Below are 23,615 nucleotides of genomic sequence, written 5' to 3'. Positions count from 1 at the left end.
AAAGCAGTGGGCACAGAACACCAGTAAACCTGGGAGTGTGGCCTGTGGCTTGAGAAGGGCTAGAAAACTCAATCACCCAAGAGAGGAGAGAAGGAGCAAGAAAGAAGGCCTGGGAAGTCAGGAAGGAAGGCCAGGTTGGGGGCTGGGGAGAATTTGGAAGGGGAGGAGTAGGGTTGGAAATCTAACTTCCGAGAGAGATGAGAGGAGAGCCAAAGGGAAGGTACGTGGGGCAGGAAGGAAATGAAGCAGTTACTGGTCAGCAGTACCTATGGTAGCTTCTCCCCCCAGAACGGCCAGCAACACTGTCAAGCCTTCTTGTGCCCACGGCCCCGGCAGGGCCCAACCACAGGCTCCAGCCGCCTCTGACATCCAGCTGCCTGGGATCAGGTCAGGCAGGTGCCGTGTATGTGTGTAAGAAAAAAAAGGTCGGAGAAGCAGTGTGCAGAGGAAGGGGCTGGGAAAGGGAGGGGCAGGGGCAGTGGGAAGCTCCTACCCCTTCTCCACACCCTCCTTCCCCAGTCTCATTTCAGACGTCTCCTCTTTCATGTGCCAGCACCCCGCCCCCACATACACACCCAGGTTTCATCCCATGAAGAAGCCAGTGGGGTAGGTGGATGGTTGGCTCAATCAAGGGACCTGTCATACAGGTTTGGGGGCTGGAGGGCAGACAAGAGAGAAACCAGTAGGATGCCCCGACAGGCAGTCTTTCCCCTCTGGTGCCCTGAGCTGGGGCTGGGTAAAATTTTCCCTACTAAGAGGAAGACATGTATGTGTATGTGTGTGTGTGTGGTGGGAGTGAGGGGTAGTGCAAAACAGTGGCGGGTGGGAGGAGGAGAGAGGTGGAAAAAGACCAAAAAAAAAAAAAAGGATCATCTTATCATCTTAGGTCCTAAGAGGGCAAAGGCATATCTAGGAATGTCCCTGCCTTGCACAGAACACAGAAACTCCCCTTTCGTGGAACAGAGAGAAGATGTCAACTCCTTGCGACACTCAGAACTAGGTAGAGCAGTCTGAGGTCTCTCAGGGAAGGCATGGGAAGAGTGCCCGAACTTCCTGCTGAGAAAGGTCTGCCTCTGGAGACCACAGAAACTCCCCTGTGGCTGGCGTGGGAGAAAGCTCAGTCCTCTGGCACAGTCCATCCCCAAATCCCACATGTGGGATTGAGCACCTGGGACCTACCAAGCCCTACCCGAGCCTCAATTTCCCACCAGGTCTGAGCCCGAGATTCCACCAGCGGGTAGAGGCTGTCCAGGGCCCCCCAGGGGGAGAACATAGTGGTGGTCTACACACAGGGTGGTGCCAGGGAAGGGGATGGAAGATGGCCCCACATACAATGAAAAGAAAGCGTGCTTCAGACCTCTCTGGAGCACTATATACTGGGAGGATTGAAACCTTGTGAGGAGTAAGATTCAGGGTCATCTCCTCACAACATACCTGTCCATACACATTTTAAAAAACAATAGCAGGAGGCTTTCAGACCCCCAAACTCCTTGTCTGAGCTTCACCCCACAGTCCCATGGGCTCATAATGAGACTTTCCCTTCTTTGGAAGCAATGTGACAATCAGACAGGGAATCTTCGCTCACCAGTGCCTAGAAGTCCTGAAATTTATATCCTAAACCAGACATGAGTAAACGTCCTACCAGCTTTGCCCTGAACATGCATGGGTCCTGGGTCACACGCATGTGTGACACAGTCAGGCAGGTACCTTGGATGACTCTCATGGCAGAAGGTCCAAAATGGCAGCCAGGAAGAGAACCAGCCTGTACAGGCCCCCTTCTGACCACAACAGGCCTTGGAGAAGATGCCACCCCTCTAACACCAGCCAGCAGCAGCTCGGCCTGCCAGAGGGACAGGAGTCCACCCAGGAAGAGACCAAGGAGGTCAAAGTGAAATCTCTGCCTGTAGCCCCTTAGTCTAGAAAAAGCTGGTGGAGGTGGGAGGGTTGGGGAGGGGGGAGAGTGTCAGACAGAGGTAGACAGAGCGGAGCAAAGCCAGGGAAAGAGCTTGGGCACAAAAGATAGTGAGCTAGGAAAGAGAGAAAAACAACCAGAAATCAAGGAAGAGAAACCAGCAGAGACTGTCAGAGCCAAAAAGAAAAAGGGAAAGTGGGACTGCAGAGGTCGAGATGGGAAAACACAAAATCACAGTGAGGGGAAGGGAGAGGGAGCCCCAGCAAAGGAGAAGGCAGGGCAAGAGGAGTGGAGGAGACGCAGAATGCAGAAGAGAACAGCGTGGACCAGCAGCTTGCCCTTTGCAAGCATCCCCTTCCACTTTGCACTCCCACGAGGCCCAGGCACCTGGGGTCCTTCCCTTTCTGCTGACAGAGGGCAGGTCCAGAGCCTGGGCTGGCTGCCGGTTGTCCCCCACCCCCCCATCCCCGGCCCTTGAAGCACATACGTGGATGCTGCGCTCAAGTGTCCCAGGCTCAGGATAGGAGGGCATGCAGGGCTCCCTGCCCCGTGGGAGGGACACTGGGCTGACCCTTTGGTGTGCAATGAGGCGGCTGTGTGGTGTGAGGTGGGCGTGCCAGTTCTTTATGCCAGCGTTCCATTCACATGAGGAATTCAGCCTGTGGGCAGGTGGTGGCTGAACCGTCTAGCCACAGCCTGCTTGCTCCTGGGGACCATGGCAACCCTAGACGACTCACCAAAGGGTGCTGGGCTCTGGGCAGCACCCTGCCTACCACCTTCCTGCTTCATCCAGCTCTCCTCTTTCTGTCTTCCCCACTCCTCATGCCAGGCCTCAGGCCAGTTCAGGGAGCTCTTCCAACCCCCTCCTGACATCAGAGAGGTTCATGGCACTGAACATGCCAGTTATTCAGAGGGAGGGAAAGTCAAGTTTGCTGCTGCGGGAACACTGAACTTCCAGATGTGTGCCTGAAGGGGGCAGCTTCAGGGGAGGGTGACCTCAGATGGCTGGGAGTGAGAGTGGGGATGAGGGCAAGACACAGATGGGGCCCCAGGAGATTCCTGAAGTCAGAAGAAATAGAAATAGAGATAGGGAGGGCCAGTCATGGATTAGGGGGAGCAGAGAGTGAGGGCCCGATCGCCCTAGGCCACGTCTTCTTCCTGCATCACAACTCACCCGACTCAGGCCCATGCAGCAGCTACTCTTCTCCAGGTCCACAGACTCCAGCAGCTCTTCCACTGCCTGCGGAGAGAGAACTCTGTCATGGAGCCCGCCCCACCCATGGGAGGGGGCCACCCACACAGGTGTCACCTAGCCACACAGTCCTTGCCCACCTGTCCCTCATGCAGAGGGTCCACTACTTAACCAGCACTTCCCGTGAGCTTCCAGAGTATTGTGGTCTTAGACTCAGGGGATAGAAACATGACTGTAAGTGGAATGAACTACCTTGCTGGGGAGCAAGGCAAGTGAATTAGTGAAGTCCACACAGGAGGAGGCATCTCACTCAGACAAAGGGACCAACAGAGGCATCCATGAGGTGTGGCTTGTGTTGGGTCTTTAGATTCAAGGAAGAACTAGCCAAAGTAGGGAGGGGTCATTTTGAGCGAGGGGACTGACATGGCACGGAGGCACAAGACTATAGCAAGCGCTGAGGAAATGCCAAGAAGTCCAGTGTGCTGGAGTGAAATGGGGGGAGGGGACACTGCAGTCAGACTAAGCAGGGAGGACCAGACCTAGGGACCAGAGTGAAACTAAAGAGGTCGCAGGCAGGTGTGTGCTTTGAGACCACCTGGAAGGCTCCCTCAGGGAGGCGCATGATGAGATTTGCATTTCAGAGATCTCTCTGCACAGGGGTGGAGGATAGAGGGGTGCTCACCCCCACCCCCTGCAGTGACTACAGCAACTCATAGGCCCAGCTGGAGTCTGGCCCAAAGGAGCAGAGGAGGGGGAAGGAGGGAGACGTCAAGGCAACAGAGCCTTGCCAGGAGTGGTGGAAGGGTGCACGAGAGAGGGCACGCTGAGGCCTCTGACTTAAAGAGATGCTGGAGTCTCTCTCTGAAGTATACAAGGAAAATCTGAGAATTGACAGAATTGCTTGAAACATGCAGAGTTTGCGGTGCTATAAGGCATATATAGAATTTCAGGAGCGAGCGAGACAGAAATTTGCGTCTGGGGCTCAGGAGAGAAGCCTGGGCTAGAGGTATTGATCTGGGAGTCATCAATATATATGTGGTAATTGAAGTGATGGGTGTGAATGAGGTGTCCAGGAAGAGAAGACAGAATAGAAAACACATACTGCCCAGGAGGAGAAGGACCTTCACTTAAGGAGCAAGTGGACAAAGGGAAGCTCAAGGGACTGAGAAAGAAACAGAAAGGTAAGTGGACAACCAGAATAACCAGCAGCGAGGAAGCTGAGCAGAGGACATTTCAAAAAGAATAGTCACGAGTTGCCAAGATGGACAGAAAGTGCCCATTAGCTCGGGCAATAGGGGCGGCGAGTAGACAAGAAGGCCCGGCCCGAGGCGTCAGGGATGGGAGTCAGGCAGCCACAGAGGGAGAAGAGAATGGCAGCAGGAGGAAAGTAGGTGTCACCAGGTCAGAGAGAGGAAAATAGTGCAGCATGAGATGGGCTGACAAGACTCCTTTCAGAGAGCAATGGCTGCAAAACGTCTCCCCACGGAGAGAAGAGCCATGGGGGAGAGGCTGAAGGAACAGGAGTCCCACAATAGTTGCCTCTGAGGGGGAGGAAGATCAAAGGGAATGGTGCCAAGCACCTCAGGAAAGGACTGGAGGAGGTGAGGGAGGCCTCTCCCCACCAGACAGGGAGGCAGGCAGTGTTGCCTGAAGAGAGCTGCAAACCAGAGACTCGATTTGATTAGCATTTGGAGGCAAGGTCAATCTGGGAAGGATTAGTGGGGAGAAAGACAAATGGAAAAGCAGGCAAGGAGTGTGGATAAGGGCTGGATAAGAACAAGGCACATGGAAGCCAGGCAGGAGATCCCCCCAAGGGCTCAGTTGGGGCGCAAGTGGACACCATTGCGTATTTCTCTCCTTAGTGCTCAGGAGCTCCAGAACAAGGAATGCAAAATGCCCAAAGGCTGGGGTGGGTGTTCGGAAGGAAGGAACAACAGGAGCTTCAGGAAAGCTGAGGGTGATGAAGGCCTAATGACCAGGGTGCTGGCCACAGAGTCCAGATTGGGTAGAAAAGAAAATGAAGTCAGAAGGGACTGGACAGAGTAGAGAAAATGGAGTGAGGTCCAGAAATGAGAGGTCTTGCTGGAGATAGAACAGGTTGAGAGAGGAAGAGATGAGATACATAGGTGGGAGGCTGTGCTCAGAGAAGTCGCTACGGTATTAGGTTTCAAAGGTGGAGCATTTTCAGGATGACAAGGAGCTGAGTGTAGCCATGAGTGGGAGGCTGGAATGGAGGTCCAGGGTCAGAGAAGTGAGCATGGAGCGGGTCATCCACACCCACACTGAGGTCAGCTGGGGCACTGGCAGGTTCTTAAGGGCAAGGATGGCTAGGCCTTTGAGACCTCCGTGAACGTGGGTATGTGACTCAGGGAGCAAAAGAAGGGGGGCTTCCAGTCGAGTACCCTTCCTTTTGGGGAGGCCATCAGTGGAGGAGGGGTCCTTTGCTCCGAGAGCCCTTTGGCTCAAGGAGTTACCTCTGGGAGTCAAGATGCCAGCCCAGAGTGGCAGTGGCAGGGAGACATCCTCTTCCCTCTGTGATCATAAATTCAATGACCTGGGGCTGACAAGGGGCCGGGAGCCTCAGATTCACCCCCACACCAGGAGGCCTCCCCATATCAATCTTCTTCCTGGAGGGATGTTTGCCCAGCTATTCTTTTTTTAAATTTTTGCTTAGAAGAACTGGGGTATAGGAGAGAGATGTGGGGGTGGTGGTGAGAGGACTCACCGGAGACAGAGTGGGGAGCAGAATGGGTAGATTGCCCAAGATATACTGCTGAGGGGAGCAGTGGGTGAGACAGGAGAGGTCTGCTGGGCCATGTGGGTCAGCTTCCTGGCTGGGGATCAAACTCAGGCTGTGCTGGTGACAGCACTGAGACTTAACTCCGAGACTACTAGGGGGGCCCTCTGCACAACTTCTTTTTCAGGAATTAGTCCCTGATGTGGAGGTCAAAGCTGAGGTGCCCAGGTGCTATCATGGGACAAAGTTTAAAAAGGGAATTCGTTCTAACCTGCCACCTGAGAAACTCCTGGAGGCTTGTCTGCTGCACCAGAGTGCAGACACCCCCACTCAGGCCTCCAAAGTAAATGGCTCTCCTCATGTCTCCCCACTTTTCAGCTTGGTCATCACACACCCCTGCTCTGGCCCTTGTTGGCTCAAACCAGGAGCCTGAGCAGGGCCAGCCCAGCTCTCTCTAGGTGGGGGGAGATCAGCTGCTCAGAGGGGTGTTTGCTGGGGCCCTGGGAGCACAGACCTACCCGCCTTTCATCCACCACAATGTAGTTGCGCCCATGTTTCTTGGTCAGGTGTGGGGCCAGGACATCAAACCGGCGGCGGAACTCCGAAAACACCATGTGATCAGGGTAACCTAGAAAGAGATCAGCCAGCTTGTCAACGCCTTGCCTGCTCGCCTCAGGCCCCAGTAGGTGCCAGTGCCCTGGCAGCCCCTGGGAAAGTCACCTGAAGGGGAAGAAAGTGCTGGGGAAGCAGAGCCTGCAGTTTGAGGCAGGCCAGGGAAAGGAGGGCAGAGCAAGGGGGCAGGGAGGAGGGACAGGAGGCTGAGACACAACCGGGGCTCCCCCCCACCCCGTGGGGGACATGCATGGTTCGGAAAGGTAACAAGTTCTTGGTCAGTACGGTGTGCAAATGGCTCCACCTGTAAGCAAGCCGTGGGGATGCAGGGATGCAAGCCTGGAAGACCGCTAAGATGCTCTCTAGCCCTCCAAGACTATGACTCCATGATAACCCAGGGAGAATGATATCTTGAGGACTTAGTAAGAAAAACAAAATAGAGCCTCACAGAGCGGCTAAGAGGAACAGTGCAAGGCCCTGGGGGGCAGACTCATGGGCCTGCCTCTTAGCAGCACGTCACCGTGGATCTATCACTCAAGTCTCTGAGCTTTGGATTTTTTACCTTTAGGTGGAGGCCCTACCACTCACCTCACTCGGTGGTCCTAGGGATTAGATGAGAAACTAGGTAGAGCACAGCTTGGTTCACTTGGTGGGTACGCAATAAAACCCTCCCTTCTTTTTTCCAGTACCCCGAGGCAAGGTATCAGAAAGGGCTCCCTGCCGCCCCTATCCAGACCTTGAGCTCAGGCAAAGAACTTGTGGGTTCTCTTTCCCCGGAGTGCTACTTCTAACAGAGACCACCCTACCGTCTGGGTTGGAGAGGGGGCGAGGAGGAGATGGCTTCTGACTCAGAGCAGCCGCAGGACACAGGCCAGCCGGAGGCTACTCTGGAGGCTACTCACTTCTATAGGATCACAGATTTTCAAACCCAAAACAGGTCTCAGACCAGATAGAACTCATCCTCCAGATGTGGAAACTGTGGCCTGAAAGGCGGAGTGACTGGCCGGCTCAAGGTCACAAAGGCTGGGCCGCAGGCAGAACTATACACCAAACTGAGCTCCAGCCAGCCAGCTGGAGGTTGCTGCACTACACTGGGTTAGCTCGCTCTGGGAAACCCTCCAACTGGGAGATGAGGCTGATGCATGTGCCTGATAATTGAAACAGGAGGCGGGGGCGGCTGAGGGGCCAAGACAAAGTGAGCTATTGATTGTATCTGAATTGCAATTAAATTGATGGGCCAGGATAGCAGGTCTGGACGCCTGGCATCTTAATTAATCATCAGTGCTATCGACGGTAGCTGGGGGCTGGGGGAGGGGAGGGGGGCCCGCTGCTGCTGGCCTCATCGATCTGCTTGTTTGAGTAAAGCACATTGATTTTGGTTCAGAGCGGTAACAATCTGGTTTTGAAATAATAAACACCAACTCCATATCAAGACGTGGGGACAGATCGATGATTTATTTAGAGCAGGGCAGGAGCGGTTTCCTGGCTTTAGCTGCTAAGGAAAAGTGAGGGTGTCCATGCAGATACCTCACGGGGACTTGGCGATGGGTGGGTAGGACCCTGCCCACTCTTCCAGGTAAGGAAAAAGGGTCAGAAACCAGGCAACTCATAATTTCTCGGGCAAACAAAACCCCACCAGAGAGGCATGAACTCTTGAGGTGGTCTGCCCAAACAGATCCTGCTCTGTTATTCATTGGCTGTGTGATCTCGGGCAAGCTACTTAACCTCTCTGAGCTTTAGTTGCCTCATCTGGGGATGATAATGCTGCTGACATTTCCCGAGGTTATTTGAGAATTACATAAATTAACGTGAACGGTGAGTTTAGAATTGCGCCTGGTATAGTGGAAGTGCTCTAAGGATGTTAATTGCTGTTACAATCACCCTTTCTAGCCTTGCCTCCAGATGGATCCATAAAAAGGTTCTGACCTTCCTAGAGAATTTTAAATACTTCAGAAAGACTTAGCACTCATTTCCCTGAGGGGGGGGTGGTGGCGCTGGTCCAGCTACCTGCCTGTCTGTGGAGGGAGTTACTGCCACTGGGGAGACGGCCCAGAGAGCTGGCTGCTGGGTGTGCTGCCAGGCAGAGACCTATCCGCACCAGGGGGGCAGGGAGAGGGAGCTGCGGCATGGGGAGCAGAGGAGTTGGGGGTGAAGGGGGCCAAAGCATGGAAGGGAGAAGGGGTAGAGGGAAATCAGCAGGGTGGAAAGAAAAAGAGAAAAGAACAGGTTGGGTTGGGAGAGATGAGAGATATAGAGCCGCAGTAGAAAAGAAATCCTGCACCCCAGGGACCCCTGCCTGTGAGGTGGGGAGAGACAGTGGCAGCTCCAGAAAAGAGGCAGCAGTGTGTGTGTGGGGGGCCCACCTTGGCGGTACATGCGCATGGCATCAAGCAGGCGGGAGCCTCGGAGCTGGGCCCGGAGCAGGGGCAGGTCGAGCTGCAGGAGCCCGGCCTCGCAGGAGTCTCCGGAGGGCAGGTCTAACTCGCTGCTGCTGCTGACTCGGCGGGAGGAGGCGGACCGGGGCTCCCCCGCCCAGCCCTCCGCCACTGGCAGGAAGCAGTGCACAAAATGCAGCTTGGACTTCTTGATGGTGTCGATGAGGGCGTCCTGCCAAAGGGGGAAGGGACAGTTTCCTGGTGGGCGCTGACGGTCTGTGCCCCGGAGAGCAGGCACCGGGACTGCCAGGCCCACTCCTCACAGCATGGCAGGTGTCTGCGATGGACCTGCCAGGGGCCACTCTTGCCAGGTCTGGGTGGTCACTCAGAGGGAGCAGGGCGAGAAGAGGACCTCACTCGCCGTGACGGAGTCAGGATGCTGAGTGGGCCCTGGGGCAGGAGTGGGGCAGGAGTGGGCCCTGGGGCCTGGGCTGGCACACTCACCACCTGCAGCTTAATCTGGATGCACAGCGACTTCTTCTTGACGGCTGCCATGCCTGTGGTGAAGGTCTTCCGCATGCTGGTGGCCCGGCGCAGCGCCAGCTGCGAGCCTCCCTCGAGGCCTGCAATGGAGCCCGAGAGCACCGTGCCGCTGCCCGACCGGCCCAGAAACAGGTTGCTGATGATTTTTCTGCCAGAGGTAGGGGGGTGAGGGAGAGAAAGAAGTCACATTCAAGGAGCAGCAGAAGCCGTTCCCTCTTCCAGCTCCTGTGACATCAAACCACTCGCACGCTGCTGTGGCCAGGGGTGTGGGTTATCTGGGCTGAGGCTGCATATCCTGCACCCTTCAGAGAAACGAGAGAAATCTTCCAACAGTAAGGTGAGAAAAAAAGGTTGGGCAGAAGCCGAGAGGCAGGTGGGGAACAGACAGAGCAGGGCGGTCTGCTCTTCAGCCCCAGGGAGGACCCTGGTAGGGAAGGGTTAGAGCTCAGCACACTATGTACTGGAGTCTAACATCTTCGTAGTTTACTCATTATACTTCCTGGTCATAATCTGTCCCTCCCACTTGAATGTAAATTCCACATGGGCAGGGATTTTTTTTTTTTTATTTTGTTCACTGCTATCGACCAGGCATCTAGAAGAGTCCCAGCACCGAGTAGGTACCCAATAATTGAGCGAATAAATTCTGTTCAGTGAAGAATGGATGACGGGCCTACATGACGGGGACTGACGGGGTTCCAAGGCTACCCCAGCCTTCTGTGGGTATTTCTCAAGCTTAAACCACAGGTCGTTCCAACCACATCTGTGCCCCTTCCGAAGGGGACTCCCATGCCTTCAGGCCTTGACTGCTGCCTCTGAGGAAGCGGAAGCTACCTACTCTGTTGGTGAGGTCTGAGGCCAGGAGCCCAGAAATAGCTCTGGGAGGGGTCGTGGGAAAGTAAGTGGTGGTCTTACTTCTGGGAATCCTGCAGGAGCCGGGAGGCATTCTGGGTGGCTGGGTTCTGCTTGGTGTAGCTCAGCCAGCCAGCCACATTGTACTCGACCCAGTTGGTGCCATGGCTGTGGCCCAGGAGAAAATGCTGCAGCTTGCTGCTGCGCAGCAGGGGACTCTGGCCTGGGAAGAAGAATCAGGATTCAGATCACTGGGGTACCCAGAAGAACTCAGGGGCTCTGTGAACCTCCCAGGCAGTGCCCCCCCGGGGCCCATATAGGCAGGTCCTCTGGAGAAGGAACTGCCCCCAAGGGGTGCTCTCTACCTTTCTTGTCACCTTCCTGGGGGCCATAGTAGGAGAAGAGGCGCTCTAGGAGGGAGTCCTCAGTGGCCCCCGGCACCAGAGCCTCCTCTTCCAGTAGCCAGAGCAGGCCCCTTGCCTCGTCCGTGCGGGCCAGTGAGCGGACCTAGGAAGCAAAGAAATCCCCCATGTCACGTGGAGTGTGGGAAAGGAGCCGAGGCCCCTGATCCAACCATACACACACACACACACACACACACACACACACACACACACACACACACACACTCACTCACTCACTCACTCACTTACTCACTCACACTATGCATCACCTGCCACTCACTGCTGACACCTTGTGGAGCAGCAGGGCAGCCAAGAGAAAGAGGGAGCCAGAAAAAGAGCAGGAAGCTCATAGCGAAACATGATTCTCTGGGTCTCATGTTCGCAGTCACCAGCAACGGAATGCCTCTAATGACCCCCAGCCCACATCCTGGGGCTTGGTGAGCCCCAGGTTGCCCTCACTTCCTGGGCATGACCTCTTGGGCAGATTAAAAGAAATCTGCCTGGTCTTGAATGCAGTGCATGGCCCAAAGGAAGCTCTCAGTAAGTGATGATTAGGGGGTTATCACTGGTCTCCCTGAAAGGGCAGAACCCAGAGAAGGCGCAGTACATTGCAGGTGGGATCAAGTGCCAGAAGCCAGCGTAAGTGAGTTAATGGATGTGGCAGCCGAAGCGGGCAGAGCTGGTGTCCCCGTGTGACAGGACAACCACTCAGCCTCGGCAACAGCTATTCTGGAAGATCAGTGGGCTAGTGTCGATACATCCTGCGGTTTTACAAGAGAAGGTGGAAGCAATAAATACCCCAGGCAGGCCAAATACAGCAGGCCTGTGGCCACATCTGGCCTGAAGGTGAATTTTCTATGCAATTCCCGAGCCCTCCATGGGCAAGAAGACTCAAATTGACTCCACACCCTGTTCTGGCCTGGCCTTGAGGGGCTGGAGGACAGTCAATGCAAGAGAAGCTCCACCTCCCCTCTCTTGGACCCTACCTCCTGCAGCTCCTCTCCACAGCTGCCCAGGGGAGCTGGTGTGATTACTGGGGAGAAGCGGAGCATGGCCAAGCACCGAGGGACAATGAAGGCCCCCGGGCGGCTAGAGCAGGAAGGCACAGTGAGCACAGGCACAGGAGCGGAGCGGCAGGCTCTGCAGTGAGGGGACCCCATCCCCAGAGGCTTGCTGCCCGTCGGATAGGGGAACGCCAAGAAGGGAAAGGGTGGCCACCCCCACTCAAGCACGCTGCCCAGCTCTGTGCAGCTCCTCGGCTCCTGACTCCCCGGATCTCCTGGGAATGGTGAGAGCCCAGGTGTCAGGAAAAGAAAAGCCAATTTCCCAGGGGACATGCAGAACTCGGGCACTTTAAGCCTCTGTCCCAGGGGGACACTCAGTCTCCCCAGAGCCCAACCTTCCAGCACACTTAGCCCAGCAGGGCCTCCTTCAGCAGAAAGGGAGAGGGAAGCAAGACCCGGAGCAAAGGAGGGAGACCCGCAGGCTAGTAAACATGCCAGTTCTCCACAAAACAACTTAGGGAAGTCCCCTCACTGAAGACAATCGCCAATGCCAGGTGCTCTTCAGGACAGCCAATCTCCAGCAAGTAAGGTGCCCAGGACCCTAGTCCAGGGGGTGGCTGCACCCACCCCACGGTAGAGGGCTGAGGGCTCACACGCACACACCCCTCAGCAGAGCCAGGCCTCCGTTTCACAGCGGGGCCTGCTTCTGTTTGGGCAGAGTGCAGTCTCTCCTCGCCCCACTGCTAGCTGCCTTAATGGTGACTATCCCTCGGGTCCAGCTGAGCCCTCACCAGGAGACAACAGGCTCCTGGCAGACACACTTGAGCCCCAGTTGGTAAGAGAAGAGGCACACCTTCCCGCCTGGCTCAGACACCCAGGGGTCTGGCCCTCCTGGCACCAGAAGAAAGAGGCACGTGCTGGCTAGGCTGCGGGTGCCGGGGCCACAGCTCTAAAGTGCGCTGAAGTCTGGGCCCACAGTGGCACCACCACGGCAGCACACAGCAGGAGGCGAGAGCAATGCAAGGGAGAGGGAGGCCGGCCAGGCTCTCACTGGGGTTCCTACCAAGGACTGATGGGAGGCTTCGTCCACAGCAGCCACAGAGTCAACCACGGCCGGCTCCAGGTCATCAAATGCCACCTCGATGTTCTCCTAGGAAGGAAGGCGGAGCAGGAGTGGGGGAGTGGGCATGGGCCCTGCGTGGGGCACAGCCTGGAGCAGGCCAGAGGAGGATGCTGGGGTCAGCAAGGCCGACCGCCTGTCCTGGGCAGGAGCTCCTCTCAGCTGCCCGGCGGACAGGGTCCATTCCCAACGACGGCACCATACTGCATCTCTGAACAGCTAAAACTCTGACCTCCTTTTCTAGTGGGCTAAAGTCCCGTATCCCTGTTACCCACATCACTGGGTCGGGCGACACGACTCTCAATTTCACATCATTATCCTGGAAGCACTTGAGGACAACTGTCCTTTTCTTCCTCAATCTTTCATCCCAGATAAATATCCTCTGCAGCTCACTCATATGTGGAGGATCTGTGAATTTCACCCCACCTGCACACCCTTTCATGGAAGGGGCCCAAGTAAATCAGTCGTCAGCTTAACAGGCCAGGAGACTGGGAGACAGGGCTAGTCAGGCCGACACAGATGGAGGCAGGGCCCACGGGGCTGGGGGAGTTCACAGGAGGAGGCCTTGAAGGTGGGCAAGGAGGGCTCTCAAGGGCCCTGAGGGCATCTTCACTGTCTTGGCATGCAAACTCCCAAAAGGTGAGGACCGAGCCTGGAGCAGAAAAAAAACTCTACTCCAGAGACAAACGGACAATGGGCAAAGAGCTGGGAAGGGAGCAGCAGACAGGGAAGGTGGTGCCTCCCCTCACCCCCAGATCCCCTCCCGGAGCATGCCAGGGTGAGGCTTTGGAGGGTGCGTGGCAGCAGGGCAAGGTCAGTGCTACCTCCTTGTATCTTTCCAACTCCTGCACAAAGGTTCGCTCGTGGAAGAGCCTCTGCAGCCGGTCCTGGGTGTAGTTGTGGCACAGCTCCTCAAAGGAGGCTCCGCGAGCTGACCCACCCTGCTCGGGGTTCTGGAAGCCAGGAGTGTCCACGATCATCATAGAGCAGAGCGAATGCTGGCTGGACTTGAGAGCCCTTCACAGAGAGAGGTGGGTAAGCGCTGGCCAGGGCCTGTGAGCCACCCAGCGGGCCCCCACCGGTCTGCCCCTGGCATCCAAGCAGCCCTGTCCTGCCCCATGCTAAATCCCCAACCCTGCAGTGGGAGAGGATGCACCTCTGCCCGCCTACAGCGGCAGTGAGCCCTCTGCTGGTGGAGGATGGCTCTGCCTCAGCAGACCCAGGAGACAAAGGCTTCAACTCCACCTTTGTCGAGGCTCCTGGACCAGGCCTGGGACTCACCGGTTCATCAGAGAGACGGCCTGGGACTCACCGGTTCATCAGAGAGACGAGAAGGGTGAAGAGCTCGCTGTAGAGGCCAGAAGCCATGCCTTCTAAGCACTCCAGTGCGCTCAGTTTGGGGCCTGCGGGGCAAGAGGATCAGCTCTACCTCCTGGTCCCTGGCACCCCCTATCTGAGTGTCTGAGTGTGCCCCTAGCTCCCAGGATGGAGCCAGGATGGGCCCCCCGGCTGGGCCTCTCGCCCTCCTGGAAGCCTCGACTTGCCCAGCAGTCTCCCTCCCTGAGCTGACAAGAAACCCCGGATGAGGCCTCCCACTCACATCCTGCAGCAGGGCGGCGGGGCTCAGGGTACCTGTGCCATCTCCCAGGCTGCTCTCTTCGGGGCCCTGGCGGAAGGAGGTGGAGCGCTGCAGGGTGCCACCCTTGTGCTGGTGCTTGAAGACCGCGGAGGAGAGCTCCTCCAAGCTGCAGCCCAGCAGGTAGGCAGCCTTCTGGGCCCACTCGTGGCGCGCGAACTGCTTGCGTCCACCTACAGAGAAAAGGGTCTGGCATCTTGGGTCTTCCTCCCTGGGGTGCTGGATGACCCCTTTGCTCCCACAGGACTGGGGAGAAGACATCTTCCAGAGGAAAATACCAGCCCTGATGACACCAAAAGCTTTAGGCAAAACAGGGAGAGCCAGCAGCTGCCCGCCCTCCCCCTGTCCCCAGCCGGCACACAGTGTGTTTGTAGAATGAGCAGGTCCTAAAAGAGGATGACACTTCACATTGCTGCCACCAGAGGGCTCCCTGCCCGAGGCGAAAAGCCATGTGTAGGGCTTGGTCCAGGGGTGCCAGGTAGGGAAGGCCAGTCAGAGGGTGAGCCAGCCGGCCTGTGATGAGCACAGGAGGGTCTGTCTTGGGGGGGACCCTCAAAAGAGACAGCCAGTGTCTCGCCTTTCCATGAGTACATCCAGAACCTCCCTGTCACCCCCAGGCGTCTGCCAGGGAAGCCCACAAACACCCACCGGTGGCCCATGCAGGCAGACGCCCTCAGCCAACGTGTCTAATCACGGCAATTAGGGAAAGCTAACAAGAAACAAGGTTTTACCTTCAGCAGCTTCTGTAAGGCAAAGGACCAGCATGCAGCATGCAAAGAAAAACAGCGTGTTAGCAAACAGTCATCAACGGTGCCCGCCGGGCCCACGGGAGGGGACCGTGGGGGGTGGGGGCTTGTGAGGAGAAGCAGGCGAGGAAACACAACAGCATTTGGACCCAGAAACACACAGTCCACAGGAGTACGTGCAGGGGTGTGATTACACTGACACACACACACGGACCCACACATACATGCACACGCTCTCTCTCACACGCACACCCTGGAATATACTAGAAGCTCTGAGGAGGAAACAGGTGCTGCTCAAGTGGGCCTAGGGGCTGGCACGCCCAGAGCTCTCTCTCCACCCGAGTCAGTGCTGAGTAAGGTTACAGGGAGCCTGGGCTTGTCACCTCCTCAGAGAGAAAGAACTTCCTCAAGACATAGCCACACACTCGCCTACAGTCTGGAGGTGACCTCTTTGACTTTGGCGGGGATGCCACCTGCTGGGATCCGGAGGAGCCTAATACCCAGACACCTGTTCCTCCATGCACCCGCCCCAACTTCCTCTCGCCAGCCCAGGGCCCTTCTCTTCCCAGAGGAAGCTGAAGCCAAAGCCAAGGTGCTGTTCAGGGACAGCAGCCCTTTTCCCTAAATCGGAGGCAAAGGGGGTGAGGCCGTGCTTACAGGGCCCGTCTTGTAATGCGATCTTGGAGGAAGGCACAGCTTTTCCAGGCTGGACCACGCTCTCGCCATTCACCAGCCCCAAGCACAGGTGCAAAGCAGCAGCCCACTCATCAGCACAGTGCCTGCTGCCCTCTGGCGCCTCCAACCCGCATGCAGGAGGAAGAGACAGCTACCAAACCAGTGGAGGAAAGGCAAGAACTTGGGAAACTGGCCTCTGGAGGCCCCAGGAAGCAAGGCCACCACGCCCCATTCCCCCAGAGGGCTCTCTGGGAGGTTCCAGCATCTGGGAGCAAAACAGGCAGAAGCAGCAATTCTGGGACTCTGAGGAGCCCCAGGCAGCAGGTGCCTCTCCAACCTCCACCTAGGGTTTCTCCCAGGCCAGTCCCCTCTATGACAGAATAAACCCAGCCCCCAGAGAGAAGCCAGGGCAAGCACCAAGATGGGGCAACGAGGCCCCTATACCCCAAGGCGGGGCCAAGGTCAGTTACCCGCTTGCTCTTCAAGGGCCTCTGTGTGGAAGGGAAGAAGAAGGAGAGTTATTCCGGGGAACAGCTCCACTGAGCCGCTGCCCCTTCCTTTCCCCACAGCGCCAAACCCCCAAGCCTCCCAGGTCTTCACAGAGCTCCAGGCGCTGCCATCTGAGAGCAGGCCTCAGACCGCCTTAGGCAGAGATGCTTCTCGGGCTGTTTGGAGACTTCTGCCCTCATGTGGGGGGCTGGGAAGAGGCGTGAGCAAAAGAGGGGTGGCTGATGACAGATGAACCTATGCTGGGTGAGGACAAAGTGGGGGTGGGAGGGCCCCCACAAGCTCTCCTGGGTGACAAGTCAGGCTGTGGGGGCCCACTGAGGGTTACCTTTGGTGGCTCCTGCAGACCCCAGGTGGTAGATGGCAGCCAGGATGAGCCAGCAGGTTTTTTGCTCATCAGGGGAGATGCCCAGCACCTTCATGGCTGTCTGTAGCTTACTGAACTGCTGAGCTGCCTTCTGCTTCTCCTCAGGCTGCAGGGAGAGATGGGAACCGTCATCGGATCTCAGAGCGGAGTTCCCTCCCCAAACCCCCAGGCTGCTGGGCCCGCAGGGAGGGCAAGGTGTGGGCAGAGCCATCCAGCTGGAACTGGGCTCCTGCAGATCCCTCAGGGGCACCCCAAGCCATTTGAGGCTTCTCCCACCCTCCAGGCCTGGGGCTGCCAACCCAGTCCAACAGGCCCCTCACCTTGGCCAGCGGTACAATTCCAAACACATTGTTTTCTGCCAAGTGGTTCAAGTGCAGCTCTGTCCTAGGGGGACAAATGAGGCATCAGGAAAGTGTTTGGTGCCCATGGCAAGGCCATTTACCTGCCAGGGCAGAGACACACTCGGCTTCTAGACTCCAAGTCCTGTCTGTCCATCAGGCCTTATTGGAAGGCCTTTCCTGGACACTTGCCCAGAGGACCAGCCACTAGGACAGGTCACCAGAGACCCCTGGAAGGGAGCTGGGAACCCACCTGAAGGGCAAGTGCAGCCAGGTCAGAGACTGGCTGTTACAAGAAGAGGGGAGAGGATAATGCCCTGCAGCTGTTTGCTCAGCCTTATCATCTATCCCTTTTTCAGCAAACACAGGGAACAAGTCTGAAGGTCTCCAGGGGAGAGCCTGGCAGAGGCAGCCAGCATGGGGGCAGGGGGCAGGAAGGGCCAGTTTGGAGGCCACTAGAAAAGACTCGGGCTTTTAGTCCCAGTGTAGGCGCAACACGTGGGCACCATTCCAGCCCCACACTAGCTACGTGACTGCAGGCAGGTCACGGACGACCTGCACCTGTGTGCCTCCTCGCAGACCAGGCTCCCCGTGTGCAGAGATTCTGGCGAGGCCCTGGGAGCCCAGAAAGGCCAGCTGTGCCTCTCACCCAGACCTAGGCCCCTGCGTCCAGGGCCAGGGAGCCCCTTCCAAGCTCCTCCTTGTCCCATAGCTCACCGTCAGGGTCTAGATCAGAGCCTCGCACGTAGACACGCACAATAAACAGACAGTGCAGGGTGCTATCAAGCGGCAAGAGTCGGCGGGCTGAAGTTGAGAGCACCCTCCCTGTTCCTCCTGTCCCATCTCACCTGAGGGTGCCATCCCCACAGGCCAGCAGGTAGTAGAAGACATTGAATGTGGCCTCACTGGCTGGACGTCGAGCCACACGTAGCTTCTCCAAAAGCATCGTCTGTGGCACAGCATGGAGGAAATGGGTAAGGAGGGCCGTGCCAGGTCAAGCTTCTCCCAGTCCATACCAGAAAGAACCAGGTCCGTGGTCCACTAGGCCCCGGGATGAAGCATCTTGCTCTCAAGGTGTTCAAACAGAGATCAGATCACGCAGGGGCAAAGAGTTGAGCCAAGGGGATTAAGCCAGACCTAAGTTGGGGGTGAAGGGGTCCGGACACCCCCCTGTAGTGTCTTTGCGGGAACTGGACACTTTGTGGGGAGATATTTCATTTAGTGTGGAAAGGAACTCATCCTGGCTACTCCTTAATTTACTGACCAGCCAGTCTTCCCTCAGCGAGGTCAGCCTGAAAAGCCCTGGGCCTCCTCACAGGTGGATGAGGCCACCCAATGCTGGACAGGAAGCTGAGCTCCATCTGGGCTCCGCTCAGGGATGTGGGCAGAATGGTGATGAAGGGCAGAGCAGGCCAGCCCTGCCAGTCTATTTTGTTGGAGCGGAATCCCAGGAAAAATGAGGTACAGCAGAGAGTTCAATTTCCAGGGCAGGAAAGCAGGTGGCCTGACTCCTATTACCTCGCGTGTCCCCTCACCTGAATGGAGGCTGAGGCCACCTGGCCAGTTTGGTCAAAGTCCAGGGAGAGGATCTGGGAGAAGCGGGTGGCATTGCTGTTCATGATGGTGGGGCTGTTCCCAAAGGCTTCCAGGAGGGTGTACAGAGCCTGCCACTTCTCCACTGCAGAACACAGGCCCAGCGGCCATTAGGAAGGCCCAGGGCAGCTCATCCCCCAGCCTCAGGCTCCAGACGCCCTGACAGAATGGAAGGCCCCTCCTTGGCTATTCCCCCAGAGCGCAAAGGCTGAGTGTTACTCAGACCAAAACTGGGGGCTTTGCAGGCACATAGAGGCCGGGGAGAGAAAGAGCTGACACCTTGACAGGGCTACCACCCCCACCCTGTCCCCGCAGCCTCTTCTGGTTTTCCCAGCTGTCCCTGCCTCACCAGAAAACACCTTGTTCCCGCTGATGCCCGCGATGGTCGCCAGGTACTGCACCAGATGCTGGCAGCTGGTGGTCTTGCCACTGCCACTGCTGCCCAAGAGGACAATGGACTGGTCCTGGCGGCTCATCAGCATTGCCCTGTACGCAGTCTGGGCCACGGCATAGATGTGGGGTGCCATGTCCTCCCGCCGGCACCCTTTGAACATGTGCATCACCTTGGGCAGGAGAAGGATGAGGGGGAGGGTGAGCGCTCAGCTGTTCCCACTTGGGCAGCGCTCATGCCAAGGGCCAAGCCTGTGGGTTTTTCACTCTAGGGAGGCCAAGAGGTTCTGAGGCTAAGGCCACGCATGGAAATGCAGATGCTAGCCAAGTCCCGGCCTTTGGTAGGGGCTAGGAGAGAGCCCCAACGCCTTGAATCGACTCCACTTCCCAAGATCAGGGTGGACAGGAGCTCGGCAGGACGCCAGGAGGAAGGGCGGGGCCAGGCGAGGCATGATGGGTTGTGGGTCCACGGGCAGCACGATAACCCAAGGGCGCCGTACCTTCTCAGAGTACACAGCAGGGGCCCCCCGGGGGCTGAGGACGAGAAGGCTGGGGCCAGCGTACGTGTGCAGCAGGCTGGCCCCATAGCGCTGGCGCAGCGTGTGCAGGACGCTGGACTCATTGAGGTACAACAGGGAGGCCAGATCTTCCAGACGGTCACAGGAGGGGGCATTAGCCTGCAGGGTAGGACAAGAGGGTAGGCCCTGAAGCAGCAGAACATGTCTGCACGGTCAGCAGTGGGAAGACCGGCCTTGCCCGGCCCACCTCCCGCGCCCTCCCCCAGCCCCCTGCAGACCTTCTCTACGTCATCCTCGTCCACATCCAAGATGGCTCCGTCATGGTCTAGCTTCACGCGCACCTTCCCCTCGGGTAAGCTGAGCTCTTCAGATTTGAGCTGACTAGCTGCGGAGCAGGGACAGTCAGTCAGGTGAGGGCCGGGCAAACCTTTGCCAGTCTCGTTGGGCCCTTCGTGCTGCTGGCTTCCTCTCTCACTTTATGCCCAGCTTCTGTTCACTCACCTCCTGGCCCTGTCTGCACTCAGAAGGCACCCCCACTGCGCAGAGCTGACCCCAAGAGGCCCAGAATCTGCATCTGAGACCTGTCCAGACTTACCCAGTGAGAAGCCATCTTTATGGACCAGCCACACCTTTTCTGTCTCATACCAGGCCTCCTCAGCTGCAATCTGCTCTTCTGTCTTCACCTGTGAGAGGGAGGGGGGAATAAACAGTCAGACTCTGTTCTGGAAAGCAGAAACAAGGACAGCCGATGAGAGGGGGGAGTATTGGGGAAGGACCTCCAAACAGCCACTGGGGTGGGGGGCACGGGGGTGACAAACACAGAACAGGGGACATTAGAGGTGTCAGAGGAAGGAGGTGGGGAAGCCAGGAGGTAATGGTGGTCATGAGGACAAAGACAGCGCTAGGGACTGTGCCAGCCTCGAGGGTCTGGGGGTTCAGGAACACAGGGCATGTGTGCTCAGGAGAGGAGGAGGAAAGCAAATCACCAGGTTCTACCTTTAGCAGTCTTCTTCCCCCTTTGCTGAAACACCTGTATTGTCTGTATCCTGAGCTCACACCCAGCCTGGGCCAACGATACTGGGACTTTTCGTGCCAAGCTTTTCCCTTTACCCAATGGATTGGGCCTCCTTTGTCTCCTTTCAATGCCCAAGAAAGGGATTTCCTCAAGGAAAGAAGAAAAGTATCTCCCAAGGATGTAGTTCAAAATGACTGGTGGGTCTTGAGGCCTGCCTGGCCTTCCCCTTCAGGGGATGTTGTGTCAGGCAGGGGGCAGTGACCAGATGCAAGTCTGACCCCCCTGCTCCTGCTCCATGAGGGGGCAGATGCCCAGACCGGCATGCACATGCTGAGGGCATAAAACAGCATGGCCAGAGGTGTGGGTGGGTAGCCGTGCTGCCCTGCCAAACAACGGGGGGGCGGGGGGGAGACGACACAGATGGCCACAGGATGGGCATAAAGGGCTCGGAAGCCCTGCAGGCTCTCAGCGGTCACCAACCAAAAAGCAGCCTTCGCAGGCACTGTCAGGGTGTGGGGATACTGAACCTGGCACCCCTAAGAAGACGCAGGTGGGTAGAAATGGTGCCCAGGGTAGCCAGGCAAACAGGAGCCAGGGCCCAGTTCCCAGGGCCTATCAGGTTCCTTTTGTTGTATGTGGCTGAAAGGGCAGCAGGGCCATGCAGTGACCCCTGCTGGTGAGATGGTCACCCCAGTGGCATGGAGCAGGGCACAGGCGAGTCCTATCCCCACGCTCTCTGAGGGGCCCCAACTGTGGGGTACAATTAGGCTCCCAGAGTCCCCACCCTCATGAGACTTTGGGCTGGTGATACATAACCCCTGGATGAAGGACTGGAAAGGATAAGAAAACAGTAAAAAGTATGTCACGTTTCTAAGAGATGAGAGGAGAATCTGGGTGCCAATTTCATGCCGGGTTCGGCTTTAGATAACTGACTGTCCTTCCCAGCTACCAGTGGTTCCCACTTGGGCCATCACCAACCAGTGAGATTGCCCTTCAAACGGGAGTATCACTAGGCGACCAACTTTAGTTTGCTAAGACATAGAAAAGGCCAGTTCTTAGTATTTGAAAAGATATAACTTTATAAAGTTCTGCCCCCAAATCATGCGAGGCAGGTAACACCTCCGTCTTGCATGGGCATGGTCTATGGGTGAAGTGTTTGAGACCGATGACGACAGTCTTTTAGAGCTAGTACAAACACGCGTTTCCCAAGTTGGCCAGCAGGTGGAGACAGAGAATGCCACATCCGGAGCTCGGGGCGGCAGAAGGACAGAAACTCAGTCTTTATAGCTTTCTCTGCTAGGAGTAAGCAGAAATAAAACACCTAAAACAAAACTCTGGGCAGGTCCTTAGGTTCCAGGGGCCAAGAACCATGTGCCACAGAAACAGAAGCAGTGACAGTCTAGACACTAGATACTCCCCAAGGACCTGACGCAGAACTGCCCCATCTCCAATCCTGGCACTGTCTCCTGGAGCTGGGTGGGGGTGGGAGCTGGAAGAGGAAAGAGGCCTTACATTCCAGCATGAGGCCCGAGCAAAGACGCCAGCCCAGGTACAGGCCAAGGGGAATGGGTGGTCACCGTTGGAAGCGGAGGGCTCCTGATGGGGGCAGGAGTACCCTACCTGGCTGTGGACAGGAGAGGCAGTCTCAGGGTCCAGCTATGAGCAGCAAGCAAAGAAAAGAGAGAGAAGAGGGGTGAAGACAACAGACAACTTGTGCCCTTTAGCAAGCACCCTGGGCCAAGTGGGCAGGTGCTCTCCAAATGCCCAAGGCACAGGAGGAGGTAGAAGTGGAAGAGCTCAGCACCAGGACCAGGGAGCTGCCCGGCAGGTGTTCTGCCCAGCCAAGGAGAGGCAGAGTGGTGAAGAGACACTTGTCACCCCCGCAGAAGTGTGCCACTCGGCCCCAGGCTCCCCTGGCTGCACTCTGAAGTAAGCTCCTCGCTCCTCTTCTGAATGTCTGCCAGGCCAGGCAGGCTACCTCCCATAAGCAGGGCCTGGGGCCCTGTGGCGCTGTGGCCTTATCTCCAGGGCATTTCCCAGTGCAGCTCCCCTAGAGCCACCAGACACTGGCTCAGAGCTGTCTCTTGCCTCCCAATACCCAAAGATGCCACTTCCCATGCCAAGGCTGTGCTCCAGAGCTGCAGCCCTGTGCCTCTCATAGAATGAGACCACCAAGTCTAGGGCCCCTCATCAAAACCGCACTACACCACCCCCACAGCAGCGCACTGACCCCGTGGCAAGGAGAAGGCCACCTCCCAAATGCCCAAGAACCAAGGGGCTGGACAGACTCTGTAGCCAGCCTTGCCTTTTCTATCTCTGCCTGGTTACTTACAGCCCTCAAAGACCTTTCTGGAGAGGAAAGGGAATTAGCCAGGCCCTGACCTTGCTTGTTGGAAAGCCACGAATAGCGCTCTCCTCCAACCTGGGTCTGAAGAGCAAGCCATCACAAACGGGGAGTGTCAGCTCCCTGCCTCACCACCCACCAGGCCGTGTGCTAAGACATGTCCCCCAAGGGGGGGCTGGGTGCCCAACAGACAGAGGGCTCCGGACTCCCAGGAGGTACAGACAATGCCAAGCCTCCTCTCCTGTCTCCAAGTGGGAAGCCCAAAGGAGCCCACGGGGCCTTTGCTCCACAGCCAGGCACCCCCCCACACACACATGCACACACACAGCTGATGAGGAAGAGGATGGTGAAGGAACCACACATGAGAGGTGGCATTACAGAAGCTGTGAAGATTCTCTCAAGACGCAGGTGGGCCTCCTCTGCGGGGCTCAGCCAGACCTCAGGGGCAGCTCCGGCCTAGAGGTTAAACCACGATTAGTCCTGGTTTGTAGAACAGTGGGGGCTCAGCAGCCATGCTTCTAGCCAGTGGGGGGTGCGTGGGTAAGTGGAGGAGGATCAGGGAGGCAAGCCAGGCGCCGATTTGAGTTTTTAAACGATCAAATGAGGGAGAAAGAACAGGTGCTTGGGAGCTCAGGGGTTATTTTTTCCTGCCATCACACTCTTTCAGTACCAGGATGGCCTTGTACTCCACACGCCCTTCCAGCCCCCCCCCCCCCCCCCCCCCCCCCCCCCCCCGTC

At 57.1% G+C, this 23,615-nt stretch overlaps 1 protein-coding gene across 15 annotated transcripts in view; it reads right to left on the bottom strand.

Moving 5' to 3' along the window:
* The window catches only part of MYO18A (myosin XVIIIA), an 83,486-nt gene that overhangs the window by 24,980 nt on the left and 34,891 nt on the right, over nt 1–23,615 (bottom strand). For 3 of the 15 annotated variants that reach the window (XM_012726235.1, XM_012726237.1, XM_012726238.1), the window contains 22 exons: nt 23,256–23,333; nt 22,154–22,189; nt 20,114–20,201; nt 19,797–19,903; nt 19,501–19,677; nt 18,960–19,173; nt 18,553–18,695; nt 17,866–17,966; nt 17,000–17,063; nt 16,641–16,785; nt 16,276–16,296; nt 15,116–15,127; nt 14,381–14,557; nt 14,061–14,151; nt 13,573–13,765; nt 12,692–12,778; nt 10,586–10,727; nt 10,284–10,443; nt 9,333–9,519; nt 8,817–9,060; nt 6,360–6,469; nt 3,087–3,152 (listed from right to left, as the gene is read on the bottom strand). In XM_012726235.1, the coding sequence (XP_012581689.1) occupies nt 3,087–3,152; nt 6,360–6,469; nt 8,817–9,060; nt 9,333–9,519; nt 10,284–10,443; nt 10,586–10,727; nt 12,692–12,778; nt 13,573–13,765; nt 14,061–14,151; nt 14,381–14,557; nt 15,116–15,127; nt 16,276–16,296; nt 16,641–16,785; nt 17,000–17,063; nt 17,866–17,966; nt 18,553–18,695; nt 18,960–19,173; nt 19,501–19,677; nt 19,797–19,903; nt 20,114–20,201; nt 22,154–22,189; nt 23,256–23,333 (2,643 nt within the window). The remainder of the gene's footprint in view (nt 1–3,086; nt 3,153–6,359; nt 6,470–8,816; nt 9,061–9,332; nt 9,520–10,283; nt 10,444–10,585; nt 10,728–12,691; nt 12,779–13,572; nt 13,766–14,060; nt 14,152–14,380; nt 14,558–15,115; nt 15,128–16,275; nt 16,297–16,640; nt 16,786–16,999; nt 17,064–17,865; nt 17,967–18,552; nt 18,696–18,959; nt 19,174–19,500; nt 19,678–19,796; nt 19,904–20,113; nt 20,202–22,153; nt 22,190–23,255; nt 23,334–23,615) is intronic. The other 12 variants (XM_012726228.1, XM_012726233.1, XM_012726239.1 and 9 more) reach the window with 6 other exon arrangements.

Source organism: Condylura cristata, unplaced genomic scaffold, assembly GCF_000260355.1.
Source record: "Condylura cristata isolate star-nosed mole 26May11 unplaced genomic scaffold, ConCri1.0 scaffold00017, whole genome shotgun sequence".
NCBI classification, from domain to species: Eukaryota; Metazoa; Chordata; class Mammalia; order Eulipotyphla; family Talpidae; genus Condylura; species Condylura cristata.
This window is presented reverse-complemented; position numbering and strand designations above follow the sequence as displayed.